Below are 15,649 nucleotides of genomic sequence, written 5' to 3'. Positions count from 1 at the left end.
ATGGAGAGCCCTATTCTAGAAAGATCTCCCTGTTGTCGAAGGATCTCTCTGTTCTAGAAATACCCCGCCCCGTTCGAGAAAGATCTCCCTGTTCTGAATGGATCTCACTTCTGTAAGGATCTCTCAGTTCTAGAAGGATCGCCCTATTGCAGAAAGATCTCCCTGGTGTAGGAGCATCTCTGTTCCAGCAGAATTACTGCTCGCGCACGATCTCCCTGTTCTAGAAGGTTCTAATCGATCTCCCATTGGTCAATGTTCCCGTCGATCACGTGCGCAAGCGCTGCCTTTCGCACGCGCGGACGTGTAAACGTCAGAGGGCGCGTGGATGCGTCACGTCCGGTCGGTTAAGATGGCGGATGTGAGCGGAGCAGCCGCTGGGGCTGAAGCTGGGACCGCCGCAGATCCTGGGCCCGAGCCTCTCACCGGCACAGAGTTCAGCACAAATCCCGGGATAGAGCAACTGCATCAGAATAATCCCCTCCTTAACCTCCCCATCGTCGCCATCGACTCCATCCTCGGGTTAATGTCGTACGATGAGATCAGCGGCCTGAGAATGGTGAGCACAGACATCGAGCAAAATAACAGGGAAATAATGTCGGTCATTCCCGTTATCAGGAAACTATCACGCAACTCCTTCCTGTCAAACAGCACCAGCAAAATAATACCGTTCAACTAACATCAGGCAAACAAATACACTCAATTATCATCAGTCAACTAAAGTCAGTCAGATAACTTCAACCAAATAACATCAGTCTACTATCATCAGTTAAATGATGATCAAACATTGCTTCATGAAATGGGAATTATGCCAGGCAAACTTGCTGGAATTCATTGAAGAGGTAACAAGGATAAATAATGGGGCAGCAGAGGATGTAATGAAATTTGGATTTTCAGATAGAATTTGATATGCTACCATACATTAGGCCACTTAATGATGAGTCCATGGTGTTGGATGTAGTTATTAGAACGGATAGAGGATTGGCAAAACTAATACACAGAGAATTGTAACAAGGAGCGCATTTTCATAATGACATGCTGTAACTAATGGAGTGCTATAATGACCAGTCCTGGAGCCATAATTGTTTACAATTAAAGACTTGGATGAGGACAGTGTATGTACTGTAGAAATGCTTGTGGATGACACAAATAGGTGGAAAAGCAAGTTGTGAGAATGACAAAGACTCGGGAGATGATATAGACAGGTTAAGCAAGTGGGTAAAAATTTGACAGATGGAATATAATGTGGGATTATGTATTTGGCAGGTATGATTATTATTTAAATGGAGAAAGACTGCTGAAAGCTGCAGAACAGAGGAATTTGAGAGTCCTCATTCATAAATCTCAAAACACTAGTACCCAAGATCAATAGGCAAGGCAAATAAAATGTTGGCATTTATTTCAAAGGAAATAGTGTATAAAGATGGGAAAGTTTTGCTAAAATAATTTAAAGGCACTAGTCAAACCACAGCTGGAATAGTGTAAACAGTTTTGGGTCTCCTATCTAATTAAAGAAAAATTGGTATTGAAGGCCATCCAGAGAAAGTTCACAGAGCTGATGCTGGGAGGTACTTTCTTATCAGGAGAGGATGAGTAGGTTAGGCCTATACTTATTGGAATTTAGAAGCCTGAGAGGTGACCTTTATTGAAACGTAGAAGATATTTATGGGATTTGACAAGATAGATATGGACCGATTGTTTTACCTTGCTGGGACAGTCAGGGACCAGAGACCAGAGTCTAAGAATAAGGGCTGTCTGTTTGAAACAGATGAGGAGAAATTTCATCTTTTCAAATGGTAGTGAATCTGTGAGATTCTTGACCACAGGGAATCCAGGGTTATGGCAGAAAAGTGGAGTTGAGAATGATCAGCTATGGTCTCGTGGATGGTGAAGGAGACCTGATGGCCTGAATGGTTTTACTTCTACTCTACACCTGTGGCCTTCAAGAGCATCAGTCAACTCCTATCAGTCAAAAGCATCTGTCCACTTACATCAGTCAAACAGCACCAGTCATGCAATGAGTTAAACAACAAAAGTCAGATAACTTCAGTCAACTCATGTCAGTCATCTAAAGTCAGTCTACCAACTGGAGTCCACTAATCTCTTTCAAATAACATCAATCCAATAATGTCAGTCAGATAATGCCAGGTAACTCATATCAGCCACGTAACACCAGGCCTCCGGTGGCTATCAAATAATATTAGTGAACTCCAAGTCATACAGCACAGATGAGATCTAATCATATTTTTCCAGCACTTGGCACACACTCTTGAATGTTATTACACTTTGAGCACTTATCCAAGTACTTTTTAAAGGAGTGAGATTTCCCACCTCTACTCTTAGGCAGTGCATTCTATATTCCCATCCAATTCTGGGTGAAAAACATTTTCTCCAAGTCAGCTGTAAACATTCTGCTGTTTACCTTAAAATTATGTCTTCTCATTATTGACTCTTCAGTTCAGGGGAATAGCTGCTTCAAATCCACCCCGTGCCCATCATAATCTCATATGCCTCAGTTAAGTCCTTTCTCGACCTTTCTTGTTCTGAAGAAAACAATCCAAGCCTATCCAGCATCTCTTCAAAGCTAAAATGCTCTCTATCCTAGGCACCATTCTCTGGTGGAATCAAATCTTTACTATAGTGAAGTAATAAATACACCATCTGTGGCCTAATCAAATATCTGTACAGCTCCAAAATCACCTCCCTGCTCTTATAGTCCATATGCCACTACTGATAAAGGCAGCTGTCCTGACTGCTGCCTAACCACCTTCTTAATCTGTCCTGTTGGCCTATATTGGTCAAGTAACATCTGTCAAGTAAAAAAGATTAAGTGTGAGGACATGTTGTGATGAAGACATAAGTTTGTAAGGGGGTATAGATAGGTTTAGTTGACAATGTTTAATGTGGGAAAGTGCAATGTCATATGCTTTGGTAGGAAGAATCCATGGTTGACTGTTTTAAATGGAGAGAGATCCAAAAATGTGCAGCACACAGATTTGGTTGTTCTTATACATGAACATAGAGTATAGAACAGTACAGCACAAGAATAGGCCCTTCAGCTCACCATGTATCTGCCAACCATGATGCTATTTCTAAACTAATCCCATCTGCCTACACGTAGTCCATATCCCTCTATTCCCTGCCTATTCATGTGTTTCTCTAAATGCCTCTTAGAAACATAAAAAGTTAGCATGCAACAAGTAATTAAGAAAGCACATGGAATTATTGCCTTCATTATTTAAAAATGAGAGTTTAAAAATAGGCAAGTCTTGTTACAATTGTATAGACTGTTTGTGAGGCTGCACAAGAGTACAGTGTACAGTTTTGGTCCCCATATTCAGGAGAATGATGGATGATCTCATTGAAATATTCTGGGCTTGACAGGTTAAATATAGAATAAAGAACAGTACGGGCCCTTTGGCCCTTGATATTGTGCCAACCTTATACCCCACTGTGAGATCAAACTAACCTACATATCCTTCATTTTACTATCATCCCTAAGTCTATCCAAGACACATGTCCATAATGTATCTGACTCTACAACTACTGCTGGCAGTGCATTCCATGTATCCACCGCTCTGTGTAAAGAAACTCTGAATCTGCACTCCAAGGTCTCTTTGTTCAGCAACATTCTTTAGGATCTTACCATTGAGTGTATAAGTCCTGCTAAGATTTGCTTTCCCAAAATGCAGCACCTCGCATTTATTTAAATTAAACTCCCATCTGCCACTCCTCAGTCCATTGGCCCATCTGATCAAGATCCCTTTGGAATTGGAGGTAACCTTCATCACTGTCCACTACACATCCAATTTTGGTGTTACCTGCAAACTTACTAACTATACCGCCTATGTTCACATCCAAATCATTTATATAAATGACGAAAAGCAGTGGACCCTGCACTGATCCTTGTGGCACTCCACTGGTCACATGCCTCCAGTCTGAAAAGCAACCCTCCACCACCATCATCTGCCTTCCACCTTTGAGCCAGTTCTGTATCCGAATGGCTAGTTCTCCCTGTATTCCATGTGATCTAACCATGCTAACCAGTATCCCATGGGCACCCTTTTTGAATGCCTTACTGAAGGACTAGATCACGTCCACTGCTCTGCCGTCATCAATCCTCTTTGTTACTTCTTCAAAAAAACTCCAAATCAAGTCATGAGACATGGGAAAAACACTCTGGAATGACACAAAGAGATTGGACTAATATGCTGGGAATCACAGAGAGCTGCCAATAAGTGACATTCCATGCATTTTGGGAGTGAAGATCATACCCTGACATTTGGGCAAGTGTGGGGTATCTACTGCCTGTGTATTTTTTTAAAACTATCTGATGATGTCATCAGGAGTCTGTCAGTTCCATGCATCTTTTCTGCAGGTATGCAAACGGATGGATGCAGTTTGTCAGCGGATGCTGAACCAGGGCTTTCTGAAAGTCGAGCGGTATCACAGTTTGTGTCAGAAACAGGTTAAAGCGCAGCTACCACGGTGAGTAACTGGCAGTAGGAGTGGCATGGTGGTATAGTATTGTCTTCACAGCTTTTTAGTGTATTTGAATTCAGATTGTCAACTGGCATTAAATGTGAAAGGGAAGATGATCTCCGCTGATTATTGAAGTTTGTAGTGTAGGTTCACTCAACTTGACCCTTGCATTTGTGGATTGTGCTATAATGCAGATTGCAAAAATTGGGTCTATATATTCTGGCATTTAGAAGAAATGTACAGAATTCTGGAGGGATTGCATGGTAGACATTGAATGGTTGTTCCTCCTGACTGGGAAATATAGAATACAGATGCACAGTCTCAGGCTAAACAACTGATCAATTACAGATAAGGCTGAAGAATTTGTGAAGATCTTCAGTCAGAAGAGTCTTGTAAATGATCCATTTCAGCTTCCTCCTGAGGTCCCCAACATCATTCAGCCAGTTTGGTTCACTCTGTGAGATATGAAGAAAAGCTGAGAGCACTAGATACTGCAAAAGCTATGGCCATGACAGTATTCTGGGAATAGCACTGACTAAATGTGCTCCACAACTTGTTGCCTGTCAAGCTATTCCAATACAGCTATAACATTGGCATTTACCCAACAATGTGAAAAATTGATCAGGTTCTGTTCAGCTGCACTTGCAATAACCTGCTCATTGTTGCTTGGTTCAAACACCAAGAAAAGCATTGAGTTCCAGAGGTGATAGTGCTCGACATAATGACAGCATTTATCTGAGTGTGGCATCAAGTAGCTCTAGCAAATCTAGAGGGGAAAAGGTTGGGGTCAGAGCTAGCACAGAAGAAAATGGTTGTAATTATTGGAGGTCAGTCATGTCAGCTTTAGGACATCTCAGTTCCTAAGGTTAATGTCCTAGGTCCAACCAACTTCAGCGATTTCATCAATGACCTTCCCTCTATCATAAGGACGGAAGTGGGGATATTTGCGGATGATTGCATGATGTTCAGCATAATTCATGACTCCTCAGTTACTGAAGAAGTCCATGGATAAATGAAGCAAGATCTGGACAATATCCAGGCTTGGACTGACCAGTGGCATGTGACATTTGCATCACACAAGTGCCAGACAATGACGTTCTCCAACAAAACTGAGTCTAATCATTGCCCCTAGGCATTCGATGCCATTACCATTTCTGAATCTTCCACAATCATATCCTGTGAATTACTGTTGACCAGAAATGAAATTGGACCAATCATTTAAATTTTGAAACTACAAGAAGTTGAAGGCTAGGAATCCTGCAGTGAATAGTCTCCTCCTGTCTCACCAAAGGCTGTCCAGCATTTACATTGCACAAGTCAGAGGTATGATGAAAGTGAATCTTGAAGACTGTGTTGTCTGCCTTCTGCAAGAGTCAAGGGGCTGCTGGGGCTGGGAGGAACTTTGTGTTGAAGGGGAGGGTTTCAATTGCCATCTTCCACGTTGGTGCTAACCACATTGATGGAACTGGAAAGGAGGTTGTGCTGAAAGATTTTAAGCAGTTAAACTAAACTAAAAAGCAAAATCTCCAAGATTATCTCAGGATTGCTACCTCAGCCAAGGACAAACTGATATCAAGGGTAAATAAAGTCAAGGAGTTAAATGAGTGGCTTAACGAGTGGTGTGGCAGAAATATGTTGTCGTTCATGGGGTGCTGACTGTAGTATTGGGATAGAATGGAGCTGGTCCACTGAGGCAGGCTTCACTTACACAATGCTTTGACCAGCATCTGAGCAAATTGAATAAATTGTGCGGCAGAGAAGGATTTAAGCTAATTAGAAAGGGAAGGGTTGGGAATTGGGATTACTTAAGCTTACAAAGCAATAGACTATTGTGGTATTGCAGGATGACTATTTTGACAGTGATACCCAGAATGGGAAAGGGTGTACAAGTGCAAATGGAGTCAAAGGGAGAAAATGGTAAAAGAAAAAGGGAAATTTAATGACTATCAAATGTGTGCAGGATTCAGAACAAAATAAATGAATTAATAGCACAGATCGTGATTAATGAGTATGCTGTCGCAGCCATTTTGGTGACATGATTACAAGGAGATTGAAGATGGGAGCAAAGTATTCAGGAGTTTGCAACTTTTTGGACAGGCAAGAAAGAAAGGGTGTTGGGTAGCATTGCTGGTATGGGTTGGAAAATATGAAAGCAAGAAATGACCTAGGATTGGTTGAAGGTTTTAAAAAAAAACAAGCGGAAGAAGACACTAGCAGTAGTTTATATGCTTCGTAACAGTTGGATAGAATAAATCAGAAGGTAATAAGGGCATGTAAAAGATAATATGCTAATCATAGGTGACTTTAATCTTCACCTAGATTGGGAAAATCAAAATGTCATCAAGGAAGAATTGGTAGAGTGTATGCATGTCATTATAGAATGTAGAACATTACAGCGCAGTACAGGCCCTTCGGCCCTCAATGTTGCGCCGAACTATCATACCAATCTGAAGGTAAAAACAATGACTGCAGATGCTGGAAACCAGATTCTGGATTAGTGGTGCTGGAAGAGCACAGCAGTTCAGGCAGCATCCAAGTAGCTTCGAAATCGACGTTTCGGGCAAAAGCCCTTCATCAGGAATCTGAAGTCCATCCCACCTACACTATTCCATGTACGTCCATATGCTTGTCCAATGACGACTTAAATGTACTTAACGTTGGTGACTCTACTACCGTTGCAGGCAAAGCATTCCATACCCTTACTACTCTCTGAGTAAAGAAACTACCTCGGACATCTGTCCTATATCTATCAGCCCTCAATTTAAAGCTATGCCCCCTCGTGCTCGCTGTCACCATTCTTGGAAAAAGGCTCTCCCTGTCCACCCTATCTAACTCTCTGATTATCTTATATGTCTCTATTAAGTCACTTCTCAACCTTCTTCTCTCTAACGAAAACAGCCTCAAGTCCCTCAGCCTTTCCTCATAAGACCTTCCCTCCATACCAGACAACACCCTAGTAAATCTCCTCTGCACCCTTTCCAAAGCTTCCACATCCTCCTTATAATGCGGTGACAAGAACTGTATGCAATACTCCAAGTGTGGTCGTACCAGAGCTTTGTACAGCTGTAGCATAACCTCATGGATCCGGAACTTGATCCCTCTATGAATAAAAGCTAAAACACTGTATGCCTTCTTAACAATCCTGTCAACCTGGGTGGCAGCTTTCAAGGATCTGTGTACCTGGACACTGAGATCTCTCTGGTCATCTACACTACCAAGAATCTTACCATTAGCCCAGTACTTTGCATTCCGGTTACTCCGACCAAAGTGAATCACCTCACACTTGTCCGCATTAAACTCCATTTGTCACCTCTCAGCCCAGCTCTGCAGCTTATCTATGTCTCTCTGTAACCTACAACATCCTTCGTCACTATCCACAACTCCACCGACCTTAGGGTCGTCTGCAAATTTACTAACCCACCCTTCAACGCCTCATCCAGGTCGTTTATAAAAATGACGAACAGCAGTGGACCCAACACCAACCCTTGCGGTACACCACAATTAACTGGACTCCAGGATGAACATTTCCCATCAACCACCACCCTCTGTCTTCTTTCAGCAAGCCAATTACTGATCCAAACTGCTATATCTCCCACAATCCCATTCTTCCACATTTTGTACAATAGCCTACTGTGAAGAACCTTATCGCACGCCTTGTGTTTGGATCCAATCAGGGATCAGTCTATTTTGGATCAGGCAATGTGTATTGAGGCATATATATTAAATTAAATCAGAGGAAAAGAACTCCCAGAAAACAGTGTTCATAATATAGTAACGTTTAACATTTAGTTTGAGATGAGAAACTTCGGTTGGAAATGACGGTGCTTAACTTTAATGAAGGTGAGTTCATAAGGATGAGGACAGAGTTGCACTGGGAAAGAAGTTCAGCACTAAAGATGGTTTAGAAACAATGGCAAACATTTAAGTAAATAGTTCATTACTCACAGCAAAGATACACCTCCAGGTGAGAGAGAAGATTGGTGGGTGGCAAGTTGGCACAGTGGTTAGCACTGCTGCCTCACAGCGCCAGAGACCTGGGTTCAATTCCCGCCTCAGGCGACTGACTGTGTAGAGTTTGCGTGGGTTTCCTCCGGGTGCTCCAGTTTCCTCCCACAGTCCAAAAATGTGCAGGTTAGGTGAATTGGCCATGCTAAATTGCCCGTAGTGTTAGGTGAAGGGGTAAATATAAATTAACCACCACGTCTGGGTGGTTTGCGCTTTGGCAGGTTGGTGTGTACTTGTTGGGCCGAAGGGCCTGTTTCCACACTGTAACTAATCTAATTCTGAGAAGAGAATAAACCAACTATGGTTAATCAGGGAAATTAGAGATATTATGAAATAGAGAAAAATCATGCAACATGGCAGAGATTAATGGTAAACCAGAGGATTGGCAAAGGTTTAAAAGCTAACGAAAGATTATCAAGAGTAATGAAGGAGAAAATAAACAATGAGGGTTAACTGACAAGTAATTTAAGAACAAACAGTAAGAGCTTCTTCAAATATATAATAGATAAGAGAGGCTATAGTGACATAGTCACCTTAGAAATTGAGGCTGGGGAAATAAAGTGGGAATCCAGGAAATGGCAGAAGAGTTGAACAAATCCTTTGCATCAGTTGTCACAGTAAAGGACACAGCATTGCAAAAATGCTAAATAATTTAGGGGTCTGTCTTGTGGGTGTGAAGAAAAAATAAATACAATAACTAACATCAGAGAGAAACTACTAGGGAAACTAATGGGGCTAAAGGCCAATGAGACTTAAGACATAATGGATTGCATCTTAGGATTTTAAAGAAAATTGCTACTGAATTAGTGGATGTACTAGCAGTGATCTTCCAAGAATCCTTAAAATCTGAAAAAGGTCTAGAGGATTGGAAAACATCCAATGTAACACACACATTCAAAAAAAAGAGGGAGACAAAAAAAACCAGCAGATCAGTTAGCTTAACATCTGATATTTGGAAAGGTTAATAAGGTGAGATCCCATGGAGTTTGTTAGCATGGATTGAGAATTGGCTACCTAGTAGAAGACAGAGTTGGTATAAATGGGGCATTTTCAGGATGGCAACATGTAACTAGTGGAGTGCCATAGCGATTAGTGCTGCAGCCATAATTATTTACCATGTGTGTCAGTGATAATATGGATGATGGAATTGATGTACCGGTCACACAAATAGATGTGACGACACAGAGTTTACAGAGAGATATAGAGTTGACAATAACTTGGCAGATGGAAATTAATGTTCCTCACAGGATAGATGTGGAGAGCTTGTCTCCCATGTGGGAGAGTCTAGGACCAGAGAGCATGATGTCAAAGTAAGAAGTCAGCAATTGAAGACTGAAGAGGAATTTCTTATCTCAGAGAGCGGCAAGTTTGTGTTATTCTTTACCACAGAGGGCTGTTGAGGCTGGCTCATTATGTATCTTCAAGTAAATTTAAGGCTGAAGCAGACATATTTTTGAGGACTGTGATGAGGTCAGCAGCTGAGTGGCCCTGGTGGAATCCAAACTCGGTGTCACTGAGCAGGTGCTGCTTGATTCCACTGTTAATGACACCTTCTATCACTTCATTAATGATCGAGAGTAGACTGTTGGGGTGATAATTGGCTTAGTTGGATTTGTTCTGCTTTTTGCATACAAGACATACCTGGGCAACTTGCCACATTGTCAGGTAAATGCTAGAATTATAGCTGAACTTGAACAACTTGGCTAGGGGAGCGGGAAATCCTAGAGCACAAGTCTTTGGTACTATTGTTGGAATGTTGTTAGGGCTCATAGCCTTTGCAGTGTCAGTATCTCCAAATGTTTGTTGATGTCAGTGAATGAAAATGACTGAAGACCCCTATGATGCTGGAGACCACTGGATGAGGCCAAGATGAATTATCCAAGCAGTGCTTCTGGCTGACGATTGTTGCAAATCCTTCAGCCTTATCTTTCGCACTGATGTGCCAGGCTCTTCCATCATTGAGGATGGGATATGTGTGGAGCTGCCTTCTCCAGTGAGTTATTGAATTGTCCACTACCATTCACAGCTGAATGTGGCAAGACTGCAGAGCTTAGATCTGATTTGTTTGTTGTGGGATCACTTAGATCTGTCTGTCACTTTTGCTTATGTTGTTTGATGGCTTTACCTACCTCATTTTCAGTATGTATGCTATTGCTCTCAGGTTAAACCACCACCTGTCATTTCTCTGTAACAGAACAGCAGCCCTATGATCTGGTAGGACTACGGTGACTTTACTGTTTTGCTATAACCTATGTGTATTAACACACAGCACCTGTACTTTGCAGACAAAAGGAAAATACATGCACACAGCATCTGTTTCAAGTCAATGAAATAAATAACACCCATTCGCTGACTGTTTTCTCAGTGCAATGCCTTGACGAGTCAGAATTCACCTGCCTGGTTTAACAAAATGTTTGTTATCTGTCAATCATAATTAACTGGTGCATTTTACATCGCAGCACCTCTACCAGTTAGTCCACAGATTGGTCCCAATCAGTCAGCCTCTTCTATCATTCTGAATAAATATTGATTTTCCTTAAATTAGTATTTTTGCAAATTGCATTGATATGCAAGATGAAAAGTTTTAACAAGATGTATCATGTTTCAGCAATACTTAGCTTCTGGGTTATCACACAGTTATTAGACTCTCAGATTGGAGATGATCTTTGCCTGGCACTTCTGTGGTGCAAATGTTACTCACCACACATCAGTCCAAACCTGGATATTGCTACATATGGAGTTGGGCAGCTTCAATATCTTAGAAATTGCAAATGGTGCCGAGCGTCCCCATCTCGTGGGCAGTACAGTGGCACAGTGGTTAGCACTGCTGCCTCACAGCGCCAGAGATCCGGGTTCAATTCCCGCCTCAGGCGACTGTTTGTGTGGAGTTTGCACATTCTCCCAGTGTCTGCGTGGGTTTCCTCCGGGTGCTCCGGTTTCCTCCCACAGTCCAAAAATGTGCAGGTTAGGTGAATTGGCCATGCTAAATTGTCCGTAGTGTTAGGTGAAGGGGTAAATGTAGGGGAATGGGTCTGGGTGGGTTGTGCTTCGGCAGATCGGTGTGGACTTGTTGGGCCAAAGAGCCTGTTTCCACACAGTAAGTGATCTAACTCTTAAAAAAAGTAATCTAAATCTCATGTGAATACCGAGCCAAAAGAGGGATTTGGGCCAAATGTTGACAAATGGAACTCTCCACTTTAGAGTTCAACTCTTTTTTCCTATGTTTGGACCAGAGCTGTAATGAAGTCAACAGCTGAGTGGTCCTGGCAGAGCCCAAAGTGAACTTGTAGTGAGCAGCAAATTCTGAGAAAGTGTGGCTTGATAGCACTGCCAATTAGCACTTCCATCACTTTGCTGGTGATTGAGTAGACTGATGTTGCGGTAATTGGCCAGGTTGGATTTGTCTTACATTTTGTGTACAGGGCATACATGGGCCATTTCCAAATAGTCAGGTGGATGCTAATATTCTAGCTGTTCTGGAACAGCTTGACTTGGGGCCATGGATCTAGAGCATATATCTCCAGCTAACAATTCCCACATTACATGATGAAATACTAATAAAGTGCTTGAATGTTGTCAGGGCCTTTAAATCATCGGTGTCTAGTGCCTTCAGCCTTTTATTAAGGTCAATGTGGAGTGAATTGAATTGGCTGTAGACTGGCCTCTGTGATGCTGAAGAGGCTGAAATAGTTCATCCACTTAGCACTTCTGGCTAAGGTCTTCAGCCTTGTCTTTTGCAGTGATGTGCTAGACTCCCCATCACTAAAGTTGGTGATTTTTTAAAATATTCATTCACGGAACATGGGTTTTGCTGTCTAGGCTGGATATTTGTGCACCCCCTCCTCCTGCTAGTTGTTTAATTGTTCATCACGGTTTACAGCTGTTGTGGCTGGAATGCAGAGCTTAGATCTGAGCCATTGGTTGTGGGATCACTTAGTGCTGTCTGTATGCTACTTAAACTGTTTGGCATACTAATAACCCTGTTTTGTCACGGGGATCCTCAGTGTGACTTAGTCCCCGTAAGGGTGGTGCTGAAGGCATTTGGTTTGCTTGCCTTTATTGGTGAGTGCATTGAGCATAGGAGTTGGGAGGCCATGTTGTGGCTGTATAGTCCATTGGTTAGGCCACTTTTGGAATACTGCATTCAATCCTTGGTCGCCCTTCTACAGAAAAAATGTTGTTAAACTTGAAAGAATTCAGAATAGACTTACAAGGCTGTTGCCAGGGATGAAGGGTATGAACTGTAGGGAGATGCTAAATAGGCTGGGGCTATTTTCCCTGGAGCATTAGAAGCTGAGGGGTCGCCTCATAGAGATTTACAAAATCAAGAGGGGCATGGATAGGGTGAATAGTCAAGGTTTTTTCCCCAGGATAGAGGAGTCCAAAACTAGAGGGTGTAGGTTTAAGGTGAGAGGGGAAAGATTTAAAAGGGACCTAAGTGGCAACTTTTTCACACACAGGGTGGTGCATATATGGTATGAACTGCCAGAGGAAGTGGTGGAAGCTGGGACAATTACAACATTTAAAAGGCATCTGGATGGCTATATGAATAGGAAGGGTTTAGAGGGATTTGGGCCAAATGTTGACAAATGGAACTGCATTAATTTAGGATATGTGGTCTACATGGATACCGGGACTGAAGGGCCTGTTTCTGTGCTGTACATCTCTGACTCTATGACTGTGTGTGGCCACTCCTACCAATACAGTCCTAGACAGATTTACTGTAATGGGTAGATTGGTGACAAGATTAAGTATGTTTGTCTCCCCTTTGTTGGTCTTTCATTCTCGTATCACTGTTCTTTAAACTTTGTCTTTCCTTTTTTTAATGTGCTACTACCAATCTGATACCTAACAGACTATATGCTTTAAAAAAAGAGGTAAAAAACTGGAGACCTGAACACAAACTGAAGACCTTGCTTTCAATTTGAAGACTAGAAATACTCACCAATCAGCTACTTTGTTGAGGCAAAAATCAACTTAACACCTCTCTCCTTTCTTCACTGAACTCCTTGAGATGCTTAACTCTGCCGTTCCACTGTAAGTCACGCACAAATGGTCTGCTGCACAGAATTGGCTACTGATGCAGAGGAATCTCGATTATCCGAATATCGGATTATCTGGTAAGATTGCAAAGTCCTGATACTTGGCTAAACTGTTATCTGGCATTCAGTTATCCGGAATTCAGTTAACCAAATGAAATGGGTGGCACGGTGGCACAGTGGTTAGCACTGCTGCCTCACAGCGCCAGAAACCTGGGTTCAATTCCCACCTCAGGTGACTGACTGTGTGGAGTTTGCACATTCTCCCCGTGTCTGTGTGGGTTTCCTCCGGGTGCTCTGGTTTCCTCCCACAGTCCAAAGATGTGCAGGTTAGATGAATTGGCCATGCTAAGTTGCCCGTAGTGTTAGGTGCAGGGGTATATGTAAGGGAATGGGTCTGGGTGGGTGCGCTTCAGCAGGTCGGTGTGGACTTGTTGGGCCGAAGGGCCTGTTTCCACACTGTAAGTAATCTAATCTAAAAATACTCCCCACCTATGTCCTTTGGATAATGGAGGTTCCTGTGTCCATGAGTCCAGTACAAAGTCCAGCTTGCTCAGTAAATGAGGATCTATTTTCAGCTGGTTCTTAATGACACTGATCCTTCATTTCTCCTTTTCAAAATAAGACTGCTCAAAGCTTGCAATTCGGCAGCTCGGTGTGGACTTGTTGGGCCAAAGGGCCTGTTTCCACACTGTAAGTAATTTAATCTAAATTAGGTTTGTACAAATTGAAGATGTACACACTTTCTTACCCAGTAAATACATGCATTCACTCCAGGCAAGAGGATAGCTACCCAACAGGAAGAGGAGGTTAGGTATAAATGCATCATTTTCAAGTTGAGTGCAACTGGTGGAGAACCACAAAGATCAGTGCTGGGTCCTCAGTTACTTACAGTTTCTATCAATAACTTGGAAGAAAGGGCTGAATATATGGTAACTAGATTTGCAGATTTGCCAGTAAGTAAGTTAGCAAGAGGAGGTAAGCTGTTTAAGCATATAGACAGATTAAGTGTGTTGGCAAAAATTTGTCAGATGAAGTATAAAGTTGGAAATTGTGAACATGTCCACTTTGGCAGGGTGTCCTGGTATGTGAATCACATAAAGTGAATACGCCCGTACAGTACATAATTAGGAAGGCAAATAAATATTGACAAGGCGAATGGAATAAAAAAGTAGGCATGTTTTGCTGCATTTATAGAGTGTGTTGGTGAAACCATAGCTGGATCACAGTTTCTCTCCCTTTATTGAAAAAATATTTAATTACAGTCATTCAGAGCAAGTTTAAACCACTCATTCTTGGGGTGAGGTTAAACAGTTACAAACAAAAGCAAAATACAGTTGGAAATCTGAAAACAGAAAATTCTGAAGAAACTGAGCAGGTTTGGCAGCGTTTACAGCAGGAAAAAGCTGATATTTTGAGTCCAATATGACGATGTCAGAACTGGAAGGGGTTGGAGTCATTCCTGGCATGTAGGAAGTTGGTTATGTTTGTTGGAGGTCACTCACCTCTGCTCCAGGATATGTCTGCTGGAGTTCCTCAGTGTGGTGCCCTAGGCCTAACCATCTTCAGCTGTTTCATAAACGACCTTCCCTTCATCATATGTTCTGAAGTGGGAATGTTCTCCAATGATTGCACACTATTCAGCATCATTTGCAACTCTTCAGGTACTGAAGCATTGCATGTCCAAAGGCAACAAGATCTGGATAATCTCAAATAAGAGACAATCTCAACACATCTCCTTGATATTCAGTGAGACTGCCAATATTGAATTCTTACCATCATTGGGATTACTATTGACCAGAAACTCAACTGGACTTGCCATAAAAATGCAGTGACTACAAGAACAGGCCAGAGACTAGGAATCATACAGGGAGTAACTCCCCTCCTGACTTCTCAAAGCCTGTCCACCATCAACCAGGCACATGTCAGACTGTGATAGAATACTGCTACTTTTTGATTTTATTTGATTTTATTGTTACATTTCACCTAAGCACAGTGAAAAGTTTTGTTTTGTGTGCAGTACAGGTAGATCATACCATGCAAAATGCATAAAGATAATAGAACAGAGCAAGGAATACAATGTTATAGCTGCAGAGAAGGCGCACAAACAGCAAGGTCAACATTAA

The 15,649-nt window shown here is 42.1% G+C and overlaps 1 protein-coding gene and 1 long non-coding RNA gene across 2 annotated transcripts in view; one reads left to right on the top strand and one right to left on the bottom strand.

The window, feature by feature from the left end:
- The first annotated feature begins 310 nt into the window (after positions 1–310).
- The window catches only part of fbxo28 (F-box protein 28), a 44,525-nt gene continuing 29,186 nt past the window's right edge, over positions 311–15,649 (top strand). Inside the window, exons 1-2 of the mRNA XM_072550663.1 lie at positions 311–556; positions 4,376–4,485. Coding sequence (XP_072406764.1) covers positions 326–556; positions 4,376–4,485 — 341 coding nt within the window. The 5' untranslated portion in view covers positions 311–325. The remainder of the gene's footprint in view (positions 557–4,375; positions 4,486–15,649) is intronic.
- LOC140455681 (uncharacterized) overlaps positions 423–15,649 on the bottom strand; it is a 72,543-nt gene continuing 57,316 nt past the window's right edge. Inside the window, exon 3 of the long non-coding RNA XR_011952951.1 lies at positions 423–547. This is a non-coding gene — a long non-coding RNA (uncharacterized lncRNA). The remainder of the gene's footprint in view (positions 548–15,649) is intronic.

The sequence above is a fragment of the Chiloscyllium punctatum genome, chromosome 3 (assembly GCF_047496795.1).
Source record: "Chiloscyllium punctatum isolate Juve2018m chromosome 3, sChiPun1.3, whole genome shotgun sequence".
Taxonomy (NCBI): domain Eukaryota; kingdom Metazoa; phylum Chordata; class Chondrichthyes; order Orectolobiformes; family Hemiscylliidae; genus Chiloscyllium; species Chiloscyllium punctatum.
This window is presented reverse-complemented; position numbering and strand designations above follow the sequence as displayed.